At 35.7% G+C, this 21,328-nt stretch overlaps 1 protein-coding gene across 1 annotated transcript in view; it reads right to left on the reverse strand.

Moving 5' to 3' along the window:
• The window catches only part of PDS5B (PDS5 cohesin associated factor B), a 47,268-nt gene extending 30,326 nt beyond the window's left edge, over positions 1-16,942 (reverse strand). Inside the window, 10 exon segments of the mRNA XM_019612202.2 lie at positions 281-386; positions 2,078-2,193; positions 2,271-2,410; positions 3,763-3,811; positions 8,470-8,551; positions 10,059-10,172; positions 11,720-11,871; positions 12,795-12,940; positions 14,962-15,056; positions 16,807-16,942. Of these exon segments, the coding sequence (XP_019467747.1) occupies positions 281-386; positions 2,078-2,193; positions 2,271-2,410; positions 3,763-3,811; positions 8,470-8,551; positions 10,059-10,172; positions 11,720-11,871; positions 12,795-12,940; positions 14,962-15,056; positions 16,807-16,874 (1,068 nt within the window). The 5' untranslated portion in view covers positions 16,875-16,942.
• Positions 16,943-21,328: the final 4,386 nt, after the last annotated feature.

A 21,328-nucleotide genomic window follows, 5' to 3' on the forward strand; every position in this document is an offset into this window, starting at 1 on the left:
CAACTGTCTGAAAGGAGGTTATGCTGAAGTGGGGGTCGGCCTCTTCTGCTGCATAATAAGCAGTAAGACTAAAGGGAACGGCCTCAAGTTGCAAGAGGGAGGTTCAAGTTGGGTAGGGTTTGCTATATTAACTGAGCCTCAAGAAAGATTAGTAAAAATATAGTAAAATATAGTAACAGTAGTATAATTCTTAAGACTAAATTACTAATTGCAAAGTTATTTTAATATAATTATTACAGAAAGTTTTCATATGCTTATGGACAACCAAGAATACACTTGCCTTAAGCAGCTCAAGACCTGCTCTGATTGCTTGGTCAGTTGGCACACCCTCATCTTCATCATCAGCTGTTCCATCTATAGATTTGTTTACTTGCTTGATAAGAGCACTGAAGAGAAAAACAAAAGCCTTGCATTTACTGCAACTCTATTCTGTTTGACTGCTTTCATAAGTTCAAGATGCACATTTTATTTAATAAACTTAAGACTCATAAAATATAAGCCTATTATAAAGTAAATGCAAGTCAGCTACATAAATTATCCACCTGTCCTCATCTCCCATTAAGCATTAAGGTAAAAAAAGAAAAAACAAACATTTATCCTGACTTAATCAGTATATATAAATTACTCTGGAATGATGATCCAAGTAAGCAAACAATTTGAGCATTAAAGTAACAAATTCAGGTAAGAATTATGATGAGTTTACTAGTTCTTATGGATACTTAACAACTTATGCACAGTAACCATCAATAACAGTAGTAGGTAAACAACTATTAAACAGCTGTTCACGAAATTGATGAGAAATTGGACAGACTTATCTCCTGCACATTTCTCCTTGACAATAATGTTTGTTTTTTCTTACACTGTACCCTAGGAAGGTAAATGGCAATTATCCAAATGCTCCTGTGAGTGAGTGCTGTAAGGCAACTTCCTTGCAAAGGACTGAACAACATTCAGAAAACTTCTTCAGTAAATTCTGTAAGGGATATTTATAATCACTGTGAGCAAACCATGAAATAGATCTCCTACTAAGGCTCTCATTTTTTTATGCACCTAACAGGACAAAAATAACTAGCTGTAGGAAAACAAAACAATCTGACAGTCTCAAAAATGAAGAAAAAAACTAAGTGAAAAAATTTACAAAGAAAGACCAACTCTGTAGCAAAACTAAAAATATCTGTTTTTCTTTTTTTCTTTTCTTTCTTTTATTTTTTTTAAATAAACTTATTCCCCTTCTCTTCTTGAGAGTCAGTCAGCATGTACACAGTGAAACAAACACTACAGCTTACCACATTTGGATATTACTTAAACATACATTTCATATTACTTTTGTGATGCATTTTAATGCACTTTCAAATTTGAAAGCAAAAATCTAGCTGTACTTTATCCAAGATAAAAAAAAAGTGGTGTTTCTGAAAGATTTTTTTAAATGAAATCTCAACAGCACCATTACACTGCATACATGACAAGAACAAACTGAAAAACTCAGGTACTTAAAAGTCAGTTACTGCAGATGGAATTAGCAGATAGGAATTTACCAGTATTTAGAACTAGTTTTCTCTAAAAAACAGTACAACTTATCTCAAATATATCTGTTAAATAATTATTTCAACAATTATTTTTTTCACTATCATAATTTCATTGGCTTACTTCTGCTTAAATACTTGGTGCCTCTTCACCATCACCTCTGCTTCCTCAGTTAAATTACTCAGTCTGTGGTACTATGAGCTAATATTCTGGATGAAAATTTTTAATCAAGTTTTTCAATTGCCATGGACAGAAATTTCCTTTTAAATAAGGCAGTCAATTGCAAACCAAACTTCCCCCATGAGTAATAAATCCATTTTTTGCTGACAGTTTATCCCAGCTGTGATGAATGACAAACAATTGTGTAGTTACACTCTGAATGGGGAGACAAAAATCCCTTAGCAAGGAAAAAACAAGAAAATACAGCTGGCCAGTAGGCTGTAAAAATTCCCTTCCCATAGTGATTCCATTATTGCTTGTGCTTAAAGGCAAAATTAGAAATTCTAATTTCAAATTATGTGATCTGCAGTCCACAACGTGCTCACAAAATTACCTGATGGATTCAGTATCAATGTGCACAGGAGCAATTCTCTCAAGAAGAAACTTAATCATCTCCAAGAAAGGATTTGTTGGTTGTTTTGGGTTGCCCAACTTCTTTGTAATTTCCCTCTGCAACAGAAGTTTCACTTATGTTTATAACCAATTTATTTCTCAAAACAGTAAGGTATGCTAAGAGCTATTCTTACCACACATCCCTCAGCCTGTTTGCATGAACATGTTGGACTAACAAGCATTTCTAATTGACTTCTTATTTTTTCATCATCTTCTAGAACTTGTGTGAATTTCTTCATGAAATCTTGAGCTTTCCCCGGATCAGGCAGGTTTCCTTAAAGCATGCAAGAGAAATTACTATTTATTTTAATAAATATTAGGACTGTAAGTTACACAAGTTTGAAACATATCACCAACAGAATTTCTGCGTTCATTTAAGTTAACCAAAAAGAGAAGAAAAAGCAACAAAGCATCTTAATGTGCAGATATATCTACGAGGACACCAATTTTCAAAGATTTCTATACCCATAGACCTCTGTCCATTTCTTCACCCTTCACTTGTTTTCCCTTTTTGCTTTTGCTAACAGTCATCCCATATGAACACAGTGTACCTTGAGCAAGTGCACTTGGTCACCTTAGTAACAGCTGGAACTAACCACAGCAACAAAGTAAAGCCTATAATCCACAGAGAAGTACACTTTATATACAGATAAGTTGATAAAACAAGCAAAAAACCCCAAAAGGGCATTTTTGCTAAATTACTCCCCCTTAAATCTAAACTTCACAATGACTTATGTTTTAATCAACACTACAAAATGCATTTCTTAAGCCATGTATTAATCTTATATTTACATTTCATATTTTAAAAAGACAATTTATTGACAAAATGTATTTGTATACTACTTCAAATGCTTCATGATTTTGGTACAGTAGATGTTAAGCAAAGTTGACATAGAAAATAGCATACAACTATAGGATCACTAGTTCAAAACAAATTCTACTAAATATTTGTTTTAATATATGGTTTTTTAATTATTCTTGAAAATGAAATAAAGAACTACAGCAATTAGAACTATTACAAACTGATCAGCTTTTATATTTATATATAAAAATAATTAAAAAAAGAAGAAAAAAGGATTTTGGACATGGCCAACAAAGCAGCATGATTCAGACTGCCCTTTTTGTTTTTTGGCCAAAAGAACAGTTAGCTTTTTTCTTCTTACAGTTTTTTTTAAAACCAAAATTTGAGAATTGTAAATTAACTTTTTCTCACTGGTTGTAACATTATTGGCACAGCAAGCTGGAGGAGAAAAAAAAAAGAAAAAAAAAGCACTGCTTTTTTGTTCTCCTGCTTTCTCCCTCATTTCCCCCAAGAGCTTAAGTTTTACAGAAGTTATTCCATTTCCAAAGTGCCTCCCCAATTATCAAAACCCAAACTCTTTTTCTTTCTCCCAACAACACTTACAGTAATCAGACCTCAAAAACAGGTTAAGGCAATATGTAATTTAGTAGGTTAATCAACATCAGGTGATAATAAATGTTAAAGGACACAATAACACCACGTCACCTACATTTAAAATTAATCTACAACAGTTAGAAAAGTAGCCAAAATGTCAAGTGATAAGCTTCAAGAATGCTTTCTACAGTATGTAATGCTGCTTACAATAAATACTTCAATTGACTTACTTGTTATTACCATCACTTTTGAGAATATAGCTTTACTGCTGGCATCTGTCTGCAAGTCAAACAAGAAAAACATAAGTAAAATTTTTAAATAATATATTTCTGCGTGAAAATGAAATTAGCAACAATAAACAAACAGAAATATTTCACTGCTATGTAATGAGCATTTTCAAGTAACTCTGAAATCTTAACAAGGGTAAGAATTGGAGTCTGAATGAAAATTCAAGCTTATAGCAATAGAGACAAGAGTTTATCAGTTTCCAAACCATAAAGCAAACCACTCTTTTGTCCAGTGACTTCTAAAAGAGCATTCTTAGTGGCACAGATTACTAAATCTGCAGAAGTATTCATAAATATATGTAAGTAGTATCTATCAAGGGCTAAAACTACTTAATTTGTTCTCAGAGGACTATCATTTTAATGGGAACACAGCCACTCTCTAAGATTTTTCACGGAAAAGTATTTAATATTAAAAAGAATAGCGCTTAGCAACCACCACTGCTAGAGCTGTCTTTTAGAGAACTTCCTTTAGAACAGACAAGCCTAAAAATTACAAACAAAAACAAAGGCAACAAAGACAAAGACAAAAAACTCTTTGTATCAAAGCACTTAAAATGAGGTAAATGAAGACTGATGGTGGCTCTTTTCATCAGCTTCATGTCATCACTAAGCAGCAGTGTCGCAACACACTAGCATTTTCTTATGGAAGACTTAAAATTACTACAGAGCAGAGGGGAAACCATCAAGACAGACGTGAAAGTCAAATCCAGGGATATCCAATTTCTATTTTCTTAGTGAAATTTAATATAGATTTCAAATGGTTCAAATAAGCCAGTCAGCTTTGGAGGTAACGCAGCTCCTATTTATTACAATAACTTGGGCTAACAAATTAAAGTGTCTATTACCAGAAAAAGTATTTTTTAAATCTCCAAAGGAAATTTCTGTTCTGAAGAAAATCAAGTACTTCAAAAGAAAACAGGCTTTTGAATTCCAGCATTATTGCAGATAAATAATAATTGATCAGGTAATTTGTAGTAACTCTCGTAATGTTTGAGGACTGTGTCAATCTTGGAAAGATTGAAGTATAACAAAAACCCTAGAATCATAGAATGGCCAGGGTTGAAAAGGACCACAGTGGTCATCGAGTTTCAAGCCCCCTGTCATCTTCAGGGTCACCAACCACCAGACCAGGCTGACCAGAGCCACATCCAGCCTGGCCTTGAATGCCTTCAGGGATGGGGCATCCACAACCTCCTTGGGCAACCTGTTCCAGTGCGTCACCAGCCTCTGTGTGAAAAACTTCCTCCTAATATCTAACCTAAACCTTCCTTGTCTCAGTTTAAAACCATTCCCCTTTGTCCTATCAATATCCACCCTTGTAAACAGTTGTACCCCCTTCTGTTACTATGCTCCCTTCAAATACTGGAAGGCCACAGAAAATAGAGCACAAGATTAAGATCAGCAGTGTTACCAGTGAATATTACCTCTGTCTTATGACATGGACGCCCTTCCAGGCATTAAATATTTGTAGAGAATTTCCTGTCACTTCTAAGCATCAGAAGAATGCTGTTGTTTTTGGGGTTTTTCCATCTCAGAGCTGAACAGGCACATTCAGACTAGAAATAGATGGTGGCAGAGGAAACCCCAGAAACTCATTTCTCCTGATACAGAAACTCTAAAATGTGCTCCTCTTGCAAATCAGAAAAGAGGAAAACCACCACCCTTTATTGTGGAGTTCCTCTGATTATCTGATCTTCCAGTACTGAGTTGGTTCTCTGACTCTCATTAAAACAGGCTTTACATTGCACAAAATACAGATCATTCATCCAAATACAAGACAGCCTAAGTCAGAAGGATTCTTTTAACTTCTAGAAGTATAACCTACTGAATAATGACAGATTGATGATCAAGAAACATTTCTTCTTAGAAGATCTACTGTGGCATGTTATCTACACATCCTTGCATTCATGATACAGAAGCATCAGACCAGCAGTATATCTGCAGCAAATGAAGCTTATTCTTCTAATAGAGACACAACAGTATTCACCCACTTTCCCATATGTGGGCAAGGAAATTCAACTGTATCGTTTCTAGAGGAGAAAATTAGAAGAGGTCTGACATATGCCTTTGTTCTCCAGAAAAAGACAGGATTGATGTCTGTTCTGTATTAGAATAGAAAAAGTAAGGAAACTTCTAATTTCTGTTGATCATAACACTTTCAGTCTCCTCAATCATGTGTGTTAAACAATAGAGCTTGCACTGGGGACTGGGGAAAGCAGTGGGCAATAAAAGAAAAAAGCCTCAGGGGGCGGGGAAGGAAAAACCTGAAGAGTTTGATTAGACATCAAAATGATTTTCATGGTTGGAAAAAAAAACAAAACAAACAGTGGACTGGAAAATTCAAAGACCCATAATCACAGAATAATTTAGGTTGGAAGGAACAACTGTAGGTCACCTGGTTGAAGTGCCTACTCAAAGCAAGGCCAACTTAGATTAGGTTTTGCACCAGGCCTCACCTTGCTGTCTTTTTAAGTATTTACAAATATGGAGACTTCACAGCCTCTATGAACAAATTGTTCCCATATTTTTTCATCCTCAGAGTCTTATTTCTTTTCCTCCCTATTATCTACTCAGAATTCCCCGTTGGCCATTTTTTACACTGTTTCTTGTCCTACCACAGGATGTTTCAGAGCTCTTCCAGTATGTACACTTGCCACATGGAGAAAAGTCAACAATTAAGGTATTGTAACTAATAAAGGTAGAAATCAGACCAAAGTGAAAAATTTATGTATGGTAACATTAAGTTATCTTCTGAACAACTGCTAGTTCATTCAGTTTTGTTTTGTGGAATAAAAGAGTTGCTAGATTTCTGAATGACAATTTCCATTAAAATAATAAATAAATAAATAAATAAATAAAAGAAGTTTTACTACAACCAGCTGAACATCTTTATTGGGCATAATTGGCAAAGGGCTACAGGAATGACCTAGGCAGAATAAACTGAGTGCCTGCCAGTGCCAGACACAGCAGGTTTCAGCCAGCTCCACACTCAACAAAACCAATCCATCTGCCAAAATTGGTCAGAGGAGCCCGCAGTACCAACGTGGAAAAATATTAAGGAAAGGGTGGTAGCTGCTAGGGATGAGAAACCTTTGGGCAGGAAGGACAGCAGGGCAGAAGAGATCTGAGCAGGAGCAGAAAAACGTGAGAGGAGAACAGGTGGAAGGGTAAGAGTTGCCAGAGCAGGGGTGGAAAGGAGAAACAAGGAGAAGGTATGACTGAGTCAAAAGGAACTGCAGCCAGTGGACGCCCCCACAGCAGAGCAGTAGAAGTGAGCAGCAAAAGGAACTGCTACATCTACCATAGCATGCAGCAAGGAGACTGGAGACCATGAAGCTGGAAAGAGAAGTGTTTGATGGGGAGCCTAAGGGGGTTTCACTAAGAGTTTGTTTGTTTGCTTTTATTTCTGAATATCAGAATCAATAATTAAAATTGTTAATTGACAACAAACCAAATTCAGCAATATTCCATCACTCAGCACTGTGTTCTTGCCCCTAATACTTTCAGTTGAAATGCAGGAAATATTAAGCAAACTCAGCTTTAGGACTACACCTAAGTTGATGTAAATTATACTAAAAATATAAAAATGTAGATTGAAATTATTTTAGTTATCACTTAAATATGAGAAAGTGTTACTCTATTAGCATTTGCTGCTTTTAGAGTTCAATGCAACGTTATAGCATGTTTTAAATGCATTCAGTCAAAATCATAATTTCACTGCAATCAGCTAAACTACAAAATGACTGAAGCAGTATGATTTTGATAGGTCTCCTATGTTCAAGCCAGTAGTACATCCAAGTAGACACTAAATAATCCAACTACACTTGTGTAAACACAGCTACCCACAGCTACCCTCTCATCCTGTTCAGTTAATTTCAGCAAATTGATAATTCAGCCATAGAAGTGCAATTATGTTTTAGTAAATACACATAGAGAATATAAAAATACTGGAAGATACGAATATGAGCACAGCAACACTTCAATTTTTTTAAATTTTATTTTTAAGAGCCTTGAATTAAAAAACTTTTAAAGTTGCTATGCTCACATTCTAAATCAGTCCCAGAATTCCATCTTTTTTTCAAATGAGAATGTGCACATACAAGTAAAGCAAATCTACAATTTACCTTGAGAATATTCTAAACCTTCTAGGACTGTTTATTTTTCCTACTGAGCAAATTTCTAAACAAAGATTTCCAGTGTAGTCTAACATTTCCAACATAGCATTTAAGAAGTTTACAAGAGAGAAGAGGAACAACCAACCTATTGGGATAAAATACATTTCTTAATTGTTACTGAGTTACATAAATTTCAGATACATTTTCTTAATTGCTCAAGTTGGTAGTCAAAAATTATGCAATTTTTTTCCTCTTTCAGGAGCCAGAACAATCCTGGCAGATGTAACTCAAATACTGGCAGCACGTATTTCAGCATCAAATCTTTGGCACAATTTTTAAAGAATTTCTTACAAACACCTCTCTCTTCACTCCTACTGACAAGGGGCAGATTTCTTACTGCAAGCGTAGTCTAACAGTCAAAATATTTTCTGTCATTAAAAATGATCTTGAGGAACATTGGCATTAATGTAATTGAAACAGGTTATATTTTTAACTAAAACATATTCACTGTGGAATAAAGACAAATGAAACTTACTTTTGGTTGTTTTATTAGGTCAACCAAATCTTTTACTTGATGTCGTAGCAGATTCTGACATTTCCACATTTCATTCAATGCTCTAAAAATTTTTTTAAAAAGAGAGAACAGAAAAATCAAAGATGGAAAAGAGAAGGAGAAAGTTTTTTAAGTATCCTATTCATTAAAAAGCATCACTGTCTAACAAGAGCCTTCACATTTTTCTCAGTGTCAGACTCAGGAAGGTGCTTGTCACCCAAAATTTTACCACTGTGTGAGCAAACTGTAAAAGAATAACATGGAAAATTTAATTAACCGTATTATACTGGAACAAGGAATGATTTCAAACATTTAGCTGCACTGCCTTTAGAAGTGTGTAATAACTGATATCTGCCTTGTAAAGAACTTATTTGTACAAGACTAAAGTCACTCTTCTAAAAACATTCAAAGAAGCATGCTAAAGTAGATATTTAAGATTTTAATCATCAAAACTGTTCCCAGAAAGCACCTATTAGGTGTCCAAAACTGTGAAAAGCAGACATGATTAGACTTGTAAGGGATGCATTAGAGAGAGTCTACAAAACTGAAAATTAGCATGCTTCCCAGGAAAAATAAGTCATCTTTAAAAAAAAAAAGAAAGTAAATCACCATTTTGATTTAAAAACTTGTAGAATCCAAAAGGAAAAGTCAGTCCCATTTAACTGAATATACTGCATCTTTCAAATACATGTTGCAGCATATGAAAACCGTAGAATTCAGAAGCTATTTGTTGTCTGAAATATCAAGTACTGAAAAAATCCCATTCCACTTTTAGTTTAGCCCCTACCAGAAATTACTACAGCAGTAACTTTTTAATACTCTGTTTTTAATTTCGGTATTACAACATTGTAGTATTTTTGACTACATTATACCAAAAATGCAGCATCCAAACACTCAGTACTTCAACGCTGTAGCTGCTTTTTAGCCATTTTATGACTTAATCTCCCATATGTGAAGAAATACATTTAATTTTCAAGCAGCTGGGTACTACGAAATGAAAAATGAAGTAAAAAAATAATCAAGGAAATTCAATCAAACAGCGAACATTAAAGTAGCAGAACTGTAATTAGTTTAATTCACAATTTTAAGTTGGAGAGGGCAAATAATTGTCTTCTCTAAACGTAATTGTAAGTAAAATGCAAATGTAAGAAGAGGCAAGCAAGCAATTTCTTCCCACTCTTACGTCATATCTTGGCTGCTAAAGTGAGGATTGTATTAATTCCAAAGTTGTCAGATAAGATCTAGTGCTAGTAAATGCCACTAATCTATGTTATCTCTTTCCAGACATAAAAGGACTGACATGCACACAAGCTTCTTGGCAGCTCTTTGGCACTATTTTTTAAATTGTCTATGGTTAAAATGCACCACACCTTAAAAACCACTGTTTTTTCAGACTCTCACTTGAGGGAGCACACTGTAAATGTAATGTAGCAATACTAATAGTTTGTCAACTGCTTTTGTATACTGGCTTAGGCTAGTCATAACAATTTAGAACTAATTTACAATAACAACTGTATTAAAAATTATGTTGCATTAAGTAAAAAAAATAGTTTAAAAAAAATAGGACATACTTCACAGCATTTGAATCCAGTGTTGCATAAAGGTAATACAAACATTTCATTCGTTCATTTGTTTCCAAGTTGTGAGGAACCATGTACTGAGCAAAAATGCGTTCAACAAGTAATCTGAAAGCAAGAAATTGACCTCAAATTGTTAATAAGTTCATTCAGAAATTCTCTAGAAATAAGTTGTGGCATATTATGATTCAAAAGCCTCAAGGCGAGGCCACTTAACTTTCAATAAAACTCATCTCTCAACAACAAGACATCTAAGGAAATCGTAATATTGATATTAGCAGAACATTTATTAGCTGACATTATCAAAATCAGTTATATACATCTAGATAAAAATCAAAGGATGTCTCAATGATCAGCCTAAAGGATTAGTTTCATGGTCTGCTCTTGAGTTGATGCAATATAAGGGGCTTAAAATAGAAATAAAAATCATCTTGATTATTAGACATTATCACAAAGCCCAGAAGGAGAACTCAGATACTAGTCTTGGCTTTTCCCCTACCTCTCCCCAGCCCTTTCACAAAGGGAAAAGTTAATCTCATTTCTGTTGCTTTTATAGTGGAATTCCAAGTACATTCACATGGAAATTAATGAAAGTTCCTTCTACAACACAGAACATCCTTATTTAAAGACAGAAGGAAACAAACTTTGGGTCTGTCCAAAAAGACTGTGAGAAGAAAGAAAACCACACCCATGTTGCAATCATGTACATTTAATCTGGAAGTGAGAACAAAATCCTCATCCTTATGTGCAAGCTTACATTACTAGAGTCTTCCAATGAGATCAAGTGGTCAAAATCCAAGCTCAGCTAGTTTTAAAAGATCTTGAAATTTTCTTAAACTGTGAATGAGGATCTGATGTTCAAGACAATTCCTCCTATCTTCATGGTATTAATGAAATAATTGCTAATTTTGCAGATGACATTTCTGGAGATTACAATTTTTTAGAAAGCCTTGTATAGGTTTGCAATGTTATTTGTATTTGATTATCCTACGAAGAACAAAATCCATCTCCAAAGCCAACAAGATCCTGTTGATTAGTCAAGGCAAACTAGCTCCCACTGTGGAGCCAGAGGAGGGCCAGGAAGATGGTAAAAGGGCTGGAGCACCTCTCCTATAAAGAAAAGCTGGGGAAGCTGGTCTTCTTTAGTTCTCAGAAGAGAAGGCTCTGGGGAGACTTCATTGGGTCCCTCCAGCACTTGAAGGGAACTTATAAGTAGCAGGGGGGTCAGGTTTTTATGCTGTCAAATACTGACAGGGAAAGGGTCAAAGGGTTTCAACTGAAAGAGGGGAAATTTAGGTTAGATGTAAGGAAGAAATTCTTTACTCCAAAAGTGATGAGGCATTGGAAGAGGTTGCTCAAAGAAGTTGTGGATGCCCCATCCTTGGAGGCATTCAAGCCAAGTTGGATGGAGCCATGGGCAGCCTGATCTAGTGGTTGGCTACTCTGCCCATGGCAGGGGGCTGGAACTAAATGATCTTTAAGGTCCTTTCCATTCTACGATTTTATGAAAATTTGACTGTAGCCACAGAAGATTATATATTTCTTCAAAACATACAGAATGAGTATCTTGCCAACACTTAAACTTAGAGGAAAAACAAATTGAGAACTTATCACTCCTGTCCAAAAAATATCCAGCTTCCAAAAGTCTGGCTTACCGGTCATCAATACTGTTTTGATAATATATATGCAGAAGTTTATCTTTGATCCATGATATCTGTTTTGCAGCTTCTTTTCCTGCTTCTGACTGTAACGAATATTTCTTGTATATCTGTGCAAGTCCCATCATAGCTTCTTTCCTCACTCTCCACTTGAAAAAAAAGAAATAGTGCCACAATTTAGCTGTTTAAAATTCAAACCTGAAAAACTCTGGAACTTCCTGATAGGTATTTCCTATTCTTCCTCCAAATAAAATAGTTCAATTTTTTCTTTAAAGTTTGAGTAATAAGCACAACGTTTTCTCTTTAGGACAAACACTACATCTATTCTGCTAAAAATATCAACATAGGTAAATACTATACAAGCACACCTCTTGAATTTAGAATTATAAGCAATTCAATCTAACATCCTTTCTCACAAACCTGTATTAAATACTTGAGATTGTATTACATCTGTAGCAGGAAAAAGCATGTCACCAAACGAAAAAAAGTCAAGTGACAATTTTAAGTTTGCCTTTAACAGACTTGTTTACCCCACTATAACATAAGCAGCAAATCTCCTAAGCTTTGCCAAATAACCAGACAAAGCTAAACTGAATTTTAATGCTGCTCACATTTGAAAGCTACTACACTCGCAGTCTTCCAATGATCTAATTAAAATTAAGCAATCCAGCTATCTCCAATGGCAAAACAACTTGCATCAGTAATCTGCCATATATTTTGAAATTTGCTCTCAAAATCTCTTGTGACATATGTCAATGTTATAGAAGGGTCTAATTTTATTTTAAAATTATGAAAACTAGAGAACTGGAACAAAGAGTAATCAAAATATACTATATGTTGAAACACAGTTATCATAACACTATAGCACAACAAAAAAATGCTACAGTTCAGTCAAGGACAAAAGGTGCCTCATTAAATACACTGCTTCAAAAAATTTTTGCTTTACATGAGTTTTCATTAGACATTTTAAAAGTAGTTCAACATTTTTAGAAGCATTACTTTTAAGAAACAAATCCAATTACAATAAGATGCAAGAGAACAGAAGGCACTACTGGTACTAATTATGTCTTACCCGCTTGTCCAGCGTTCGTTCTCTGACAAAATTAAGCAGGTGATCATTGACAAGCAGAAGATCTTTTTTAGCAGCAGTAACTATGGATACGATAACATCATGCCTTATCGCCTCTTCAGGATCATGGGACCTTACTTTAAGATATTCTGGGGAAATAAAAATAAAATAAGTACTTCATTTTAAGTACGCAGCTTCAGCTACTTTTATTTCTCTAGGGGCTACCCCAACTGACAGAAGTGGAAAACCATGGATTTCTACAGTTTGGAGCACTGACAGTAAGAAACCACTAATTTTCCTTAATCTTCGCTGGAACATCTGTAATAAACTTCTCATTTGCTTAATATATTAAAACATTTATTATACCTACATTAGCAACTATTATAGTCCAAGAGAACTGGATCTCTAAAGCTGAATAGACAGTGCTAGGAACTTGATACCCACACTATATGCATTTTAAAGCCTTACTTTTGGCTAGAGGCTACTCTCTTCCTGCAGACTCCTATACGCCCTTTGACTTACAGAGCACATTACTTGCACTCCTGAATACAATTTGCTTACTTTCCAAATTGAATCTAGTTCACATGCTCTAGAAACACTCCACAGTGTGAATCACGTAAGCACAGTAAGCTGAGGCAGATAAAAAAGCACACTCAAGTAAGCTAGATGTTGACTCAGACAAATCCTTATTTACTCAACTGAAAGCTATTTTTCTAGATTACTTTGGCACATTGCTTCTTATTTGTAGTACCACTAATCTTTTCCTATAAACATCTGAAGATTTCTGCTGGTAAGTATCAAATGTTTCAGGAATTTTTATCATTTTAGAAAAGCACAAAACAGATGGCAAACTTCATTTATCTTTAAATGTATTCTAGCTTAACTTAGAAGCACTCACTGGTAGGAAAATGCACATAACAGGCCTTAAGATCACTGTACACAGCACACATCAGTGAAACACTAAGAGGAAACACTGACAATTCAAAGTTTGCTCTAAATAATCAGAAGTTACTGCACTCATTACTGTTCAGTGAATGATCATTCTCAAGCCTCATCTGAAATACCCACCCTTACTTGGTAATCAGCACAAATGTCAAAAAAAGAAAAGCGCATAAGCAATTGAAATTATGAAATTTTAAAAATAAATAGCTTTTTGAAAAGAATGTTCCACATGAAAATGAACTGAAACAATTGAAGAAGATTGCCATTGCACAATTATTGTCTACAACACAGTGAGAGAAGTTTTTGAACAATTTGTCTGTGATAAGCACTGTGGGAAGAGAAAGGGGCAAGCTACGTTACATTTCTCAGAGGATACCATTAGAGGGGGCACAATGTCTTTCAGCAATTTTAAAAAAAGAAAATCACCTTGAAAATACACTTCTGAGAATCTTTACCATTCCCATTAAAGAAAAGTCCTAGGTTAACAATACAATAACTATTATGTGACTTCAGCTTGCACGTATTTGTCTAAACTGGCAGCAGGCAGGAGGGAAATCCCATGCAATTAACAGCCCCTTAAATCTCTTAGGGGAGATGGTCAAACACACTACCTCCAAAGTGGGAGTTGAGTGATCAGGGAAGATGCAGTCTTAATGTAAACTTTGAAAAAAGCAATCCATTTAATTAATTGCACTTTTATTCATTAAGACATACGGGAGAGACAAATACCAAATGCTTTTATCCATGCGACTTGCCTTCCTCCTACAGAGATCTTGAATTACCGGCTGTGTTTGATATGGAGGAGAAACCAATGGCTGTGGTCACAGTTCCAAGGACTATTTTGATACCTTAGATAGTTGCTACATAATATTTACACATTCTTGCTTTGTGGAACTTAAGTCTATACTCTGCACCTTAATAAATACCATGACTAGTTAGCTGGCCAGGCTGCTTTTGCCTGATCCCACGGTGCTTAATTTCAACAGCAGTTGGGAATGCAACTACTCCAAGACAAGGAGGGTAGTTTCCTTTGGATTAAGGCATTCTTTGTGCACCATCTCCTTATCTGAGAGGCAGCACTGGAAGGTAAGGGACTCTGCCAGTAAGAAATCCAACCTCATTTATACCCTCCACAATGTCAGAGAGCGCTACTTAGTGTTACAACTAACTTTCCAGACTTCTCCACAAGACTTACAATGATATTTTAATGTTATAATAAGTCTGGTACCTGTTAAGTCTTTTGCTAGGTCAGGATGGTTCATAAGGCAGTGACTTGCAAATTTCACACATTCAAGACGAATAGGTACATGGATATCATTAAACCTATTTTGAAACAAGACAATACATTACAACAAGAACAGTGACAACAACAACAACAAAAATTAAAAAAAAATAGTCACTCATTACTCACTTACTTCTACATGATCTCCAATACTCCCTGAAAAGATTGTCACACTGTCTATGCACATTTACACGCACAGAACAGCTCTAATTTCCTAGAATTCATTTGATCGTCCTTAAGAAAAGTCTTGTGCTCATGTATTGATTCCTGTTCTAAAGAGGAAGGGAAATATCCTCCCTGGTACATGTGAAAAGCTCACAGGCAGACAACAGTTACTTACTGAAACATGTATTACATTTTAAATATCATTTCTCTAATCTTGCAGCTACTTAAGCATGAACCACGAATCAGCACCTGAAAAATGTTGCAAAATGCTGATGTTCCTCTCTTAACAAATCAATGGACACCTAACCTAGTACTAAGTCCTAAGAACAATCCATACTTCATCTTCAGTAAAATTGGCTTCTGAAAGACTAAACTAAATTTGATGCTTGAAAACTGGCATTTTCTCATGCTTAAGTTTGATATAAGTAATGATATGAACAAAACTATCGACATCATAAGGGCTACCTTCTTCCGAAAAATAAAATGCATTTTCAGGGCATCAAAATGTCTGGTTTTAAACAGCTTATAATCAAATTTTAGAACACTTTTTTGTAGAAATGCTTATTTATTAAATAAGATGTTTCAAGAAATGTCTGCTTTAGTAAAAGTTAGTTATGTTTTCTGAATGAAGATATTTAAGAATGGCTTCTCTACTAACAGCTATTTTAACTTAAAGTCCTTGAAACGTAAATACATGTCTGTGGTTCATAACTAGCTGAAAACAGTAATCATGAAAAAATATATGATTACATTGTGTCATATTGCAATACAATGCATTATTTTATTTGCAATCCAATTTGATGTGTTATTTCTAAGTGACACGTGATGTTTTAATTGTTACATACTTTCAAGCACAAAGCTTTCCCTTCACTAAGTTTCCTATACTCTTAGAAGCAGCATTTCTCTGAGGACATTCTGTGTTTAATACCACTGAATGCTAAATTACTACAGCATTTATAATAATTAACAGAATTAACATAATTTATCCTTATTTACTCAAAAACATTCTCATCACAGCAGACATCCTTGACTTCTTTCTGACTACAAGTTCCAGCTTTATTTCCTGTATCAAACTGGCAGAATATTTTGAAAACAGAAGACTGCTTTCTGCATCAGTAGTATTTACTTCTACTACAGCAGCATTTACTACATACTTCTTTTAAAGTATTCAAATTATATAAAGAATTAAAGCCAGAAAACAAATACTGTACATGAAAACCTCATCAAAAATAGATCTGGTAACATCCAATACTGCAAACGTCACTTGATATTGTTTTAAAATTAATCCATCATTGAGTAGTGTCACTTGTAAAGAAATGCAACTAAAGACAATTGTTTCTTTTTATTGAAAATAGCAGTATAGATAGTGGCAAAAAAAAAAAATTAAAAAGTGATGACTTGTCCACTCTGCAGAATCAAAAATGGAGAAGATGCATATAAAATAATCTCCTAAACATTATTTACCAGATGTCAGACACAGCAGAGGGGTGCACAGTTAACTGTATCATTTGAGAGGAGAAAAGAAAAAGGCGGGGAGAGAGGGAGGAGAGGAAGCTGTTTAAAAATATTGAATTACAATTCACTGAATGTTTTCTGCCTCCTGTGAGTGGAACTAATATAACATACCTCCCCAAGTAGCACTGCCAGAGGGGTTTGTTCTGAGATGCCAATTCTGAATCCTTCGCCCCAAACATTTTTGCTAGAAGTTTTACAACCTGCAGGCGTTCTTCATTGTCATTGCTCTGGAAAAAGAGCACATTTATTAAAAAAAGTCAACCAACCAACCAACACCACAAACCTGCCAAAAAGCACGAAGTACTGTTTTGTACAGTCTTTATACCATTATGCACCTCTCCCCCATTATTCCTCCCAACAAGAAAGAAATCACTATAAACAATTTTCATGCAAATGTGTATCTTGAGAAAAAAAAAAAACATCAATTAATGCTGGGAAAAGACAAAACAATGAGGGCTGCAAAAACAAAAGTAGATGAAAAAAACATCCCGAACAAAACCTTGTGAAAAACAGAGATACATCTTTTCAACCCTCCATTACAGGTGTTGCTGCTACGAAGTCTGATATGTTTGTATACAAACATACAAAATCAATCACAGCACAAAAGCCACAAACCCCCTTCTACTTCTCTAAAAGTTATCTAGGATATTCTCCTTATCTTGAACAGGTTTCTAGAGCATATCAAAGTACCCAAGATCTTTCACACACAGCAACTGGACCTATGTTTAAAGATGCTAAGTTAAAACAGATGCTTTTCTTCTTCTTTAAAAACTAAGATTAGCAAAAGTAAAGCAAGACTTTCTTTGGTACATTTCCAGTAGTGCTGGTTTGCACCACACTTATTTAATGCAATACACAGCATATGAAGCTTAAAACATACTTTGCAAAGGTGTGCTAATACTTCTGCAAATAGCACATACTCACATACGTGCAATTAGTACATACTTATACTCGTTCTTTATTACAAAAAGAAGAAGAAAAAGCCATCTGAAGCACTTCTTTGAAAGCAGAACAGCAGAGTTGAGTTGATATTAACTAGTTGATAATCACCTCTTATAATTTCAATCTTCTTTATTCTAACAGAAAAGGACCTTTTCCAATACCATTCTTTTCTGTCATCTTTTAAATTTTTATTAGTTCAACTTCACAATTTGAACACAAAATAAGAGCCTAGTGTAGTTATCGAAGTTCTGTAACACCAGTCTTAAAATCAGCCATTTCTCCTATCAGTTTCAGTACCATAAATGAGCTGAAAAGTTCTCCAGTACATCCTTTAATTCAGCTCCCTAAGAATAGTAAAAGGATATTTAAAATCCTTCAATAACAGAGGAAGATAAGTTAAGGATGAAGAAATCTCTGACATTGTTGTATTACTACATGAAACTGACATGAAACTACAATGCTTTTGAACTCACCTTAGTATTTAATATTAGCACATTTTATCTGCATTTGACTAATTTATCCAATTTGAATTCAGACTGACTATTTACCAAGTCACATACAACCTCCTCTTGGAGTGCAGTTAGTAGCATCTTTTTCCCTCTCTAGTTTGAGTTCATAAGCATATGTTACATAATCAATTCTTATTCTCAATTCCCGAATTCTTATTTGTTATTAAGTGAACCCATTGTTGTTACAGTCTCTCTTGTATATTCTACTTCAATCTCTACTTCTTCTTCTGAGGAAAAAGTCAGTAACACAAGCCCTTGAAAAACCATAATCCTTCTCCCCGTGATGCACTGTGTCACAGGACTTTGGTCATTTTTTCTTAGGTGCAGCCCAGTACTCTAATCTTGACAGTGTTCCCTAATGGTTCTCCAATAGGAATTGATACTGAACACATATTTCCAATTTCTTACACCCTGCTCACCAGCCACAGGCAGCCACAGTTCTTCTGTCTATGTTCTATGGTCTCCCACTAACAGCAGCTGAAGCTGGTCAGACAGTTATGACTAGCAAGTTCAAAAGAACGGGCACTACTGCTGACCTGGAGCAATTCAGGAGAAGTGTACATGACCTGAAACTAGTCAAAAATGTAACTGTGTCCAGAAAGAAAGACAATTCTGAAGTAACAAAAGTCAATATTTTACAAATTGTATTTGTTAAGTAACATTGATTTGATAGAATAGGAAAATGAAGACCTACACTCCATTATGGTTATTCCCTAAATACTCCATTCATGAGCTTTTCATTCTCCTGAATATTAAATGAATATTCAATTTCAATCATAAAGATTTCAAATATCAAATTCAAATATCAAATTTGAATGAAATCATTTAGTTACACTTTCAGTTGACCTACACAACAACAGAATCTAATCTCTGTTCTCCTGCACCAATAACTCTTCTGAATCAATGGATCTATAAACACACCACTTTTTAATGCTAAAATCAGGCATTAATTACTGATCCTCATTAAAGAGAGAGGTAAGTTAGATGAATTTCAATGAGTGTCCTCCTGTTGGTCCCCCAGTTCCCTCTCCAAAATAAGGTTAAAGAGATAAAATTAATCACAAACAAGAGGCAACCATGATTTTTGACACCACACTCCAAGTGTTAGAAGTTAGCCATGGGAAACCTTTGCTAGCAACAGCCTGACAGGGGATCCTACAACCTTTCCTCATCAGCCAGAGAGTAGTAACTTGATGGAGACAGAGGTGAATGGATACAAGTCCACTCAGGGCTCCCTCTCATTTACTTTGGCTTCCCAGATGCCCTTACACAGCAGATGTGAGACTTGGGAACTGGAAGAACAGGGTTGTGATGAGGTGGATGATCCATCTATGCTGGAGGAGCCACCAAGGTCAGGCCAGCCCATCCTCCACACCACTATCATCTCAATGAAGAAAAACATTGGGCCAACAGCCGAACTCTCACTCAAACTTACATCTTCCCTCATCCTACACAGAGATGGAAAGGGGAAAAAATGGAAGCTGAGAAGACTTGGAATTGAGATGGTGATACTTTATTAGGGAGAGAAGATGTGTGCACAAGTACCAGCACAAGCCATTCTATGATTCTATGAAAGGAGAGGAATTTATGCACTACTTCCCACAGGCAGGTAGATATCCCGCCTACTCCTGGAAAGTAGAGTCTCAGCATGCATAATGGTGGTGTGTTTTTTTGTTTTTTGTTTTTTTTTAAAAAGAAGAGAGATATTACACTCACAATGGTTCTCCCTTCCTTCTCCTTTCCCTGAGCTTTTATTGCTGAGCATATCCCCCTCCCAACCTCTCGCCTCACTGCAGCCTCTAAGCTGGGAGAAGAAAAAGCCAACACCTATGTGAGCACTGTTCAGCAAAAGCCAATGCATTAGAGTATTAGCAACAATGTTTAATCCACGAAGTCCAGCACCATTAAAGCTATTGCAAAGAATATTAACTCCATCCATCAGATACAAATGGGTAAACGGTTTGTCTGGTTTTATTTTGTACATGACATGTGTTTCAATTCTCTTCAAGACTACTTAAAAGATTCTTGGGATAGATAAGACAAAAAGCAACTGAGGGAACAAAGCACCCAGCAGCACGTTTCAAGGAACACCACTTACTGCCAGGCAACCTTTCACTCTTTATTCAAGTCAACATGTATAAATCTCACAGCAATTAAGAATTACCTGTTGCTGACAAAAGACCAGTAGTAGTACCAAAGATGCAAGGTGACTGAACACTAGGTGGCCACATTGTTTAGATTCAAAAATAGTAAAGATGCACAGAGTTACTGGAGGACCTACGCTCTCTCGCAAGTTCCAAAAATTGATCTGGTCATCAACAGGAAAGCCCTTGAATTTTTCCACACTGAAAACAAACAGCCTAGAACTTCTGTCAGACCCCAGTCTCATGAAGAAACCACAAGGATTCTTGCCACAAAGACTGACAAGGAAGTTCTGGGAGATGGAGTGCAAAACACCTGGAACCTGTCAGGTAACAAGTCACAGACATGCTGTTCACTTCCTCAAGACTCTATCAGTTGTAGAGACTGAGAACAAGGCAGTCCAATCAAGTGGCAGTGGACACTGATCTGTGAAGCTCACTTTGTCACTGTGATTAAACCACCACCATTTCCAAAATATACCGCAAAACTGTTAGAAGCAAAGAAATCAGACACAACAGAGAAATTCAGTTTCACGTGCAGAATATACAACTAGAGGAAAGGTTACTGATAGCAGGAAGAATCAAACTAGAACAACAGCATCTCTATCTCAGAGAAGTGCCCGACACTAGCACTGTGAGGTTATCCAACTGCCAGTAGGAAATATGCGATCAAGCCCTTAAAGAGCTAGTCAAGAATACCTAAACCTTTCACAGTCCTCAAAGAACTGCAGGAAGTCCTTAAAATTGGAACAGTCAAGATCAACAGCATCTTGTTTTTCTCCTTCACTCTAACTGGAATTTATGGAAGGGAAGACAACAGCCTTTGCCATCACAAAACAGCCGCACATTCAAAGAACTTCACAGATCTCAGTCTGTCCCTCAGACACCCAGAATCACAGAATCACAGAATTGTAGGGGTTGGAAGGGACCTCCAGAGATCATCGAGACCAACCCCCTGCCAAAGCAGGTTCCCTACACCAGGTCGCACGGTAGGCGTCCAGGCGAGACTTGAATATCTCCAGAGAAGGAGACTCCACACCC

Source organism: Meleagris gallopavo, chromosome 1 (assembly GCF_000146605.3).
Source record: "Meleagris gallopavo isolate NT-WF06-2002-E0010 breed Aviagen turkey brand Nicholas breeding stock chromosome 1, Turkey_5.1, whole genome shotgun sequence".
NCBI classification, from domain to species: Eukaryota; Metazoa; Chordata; class Aves; order Galliformes; family Phasianidae; genus Meleagris; species Meleagris gallopavo.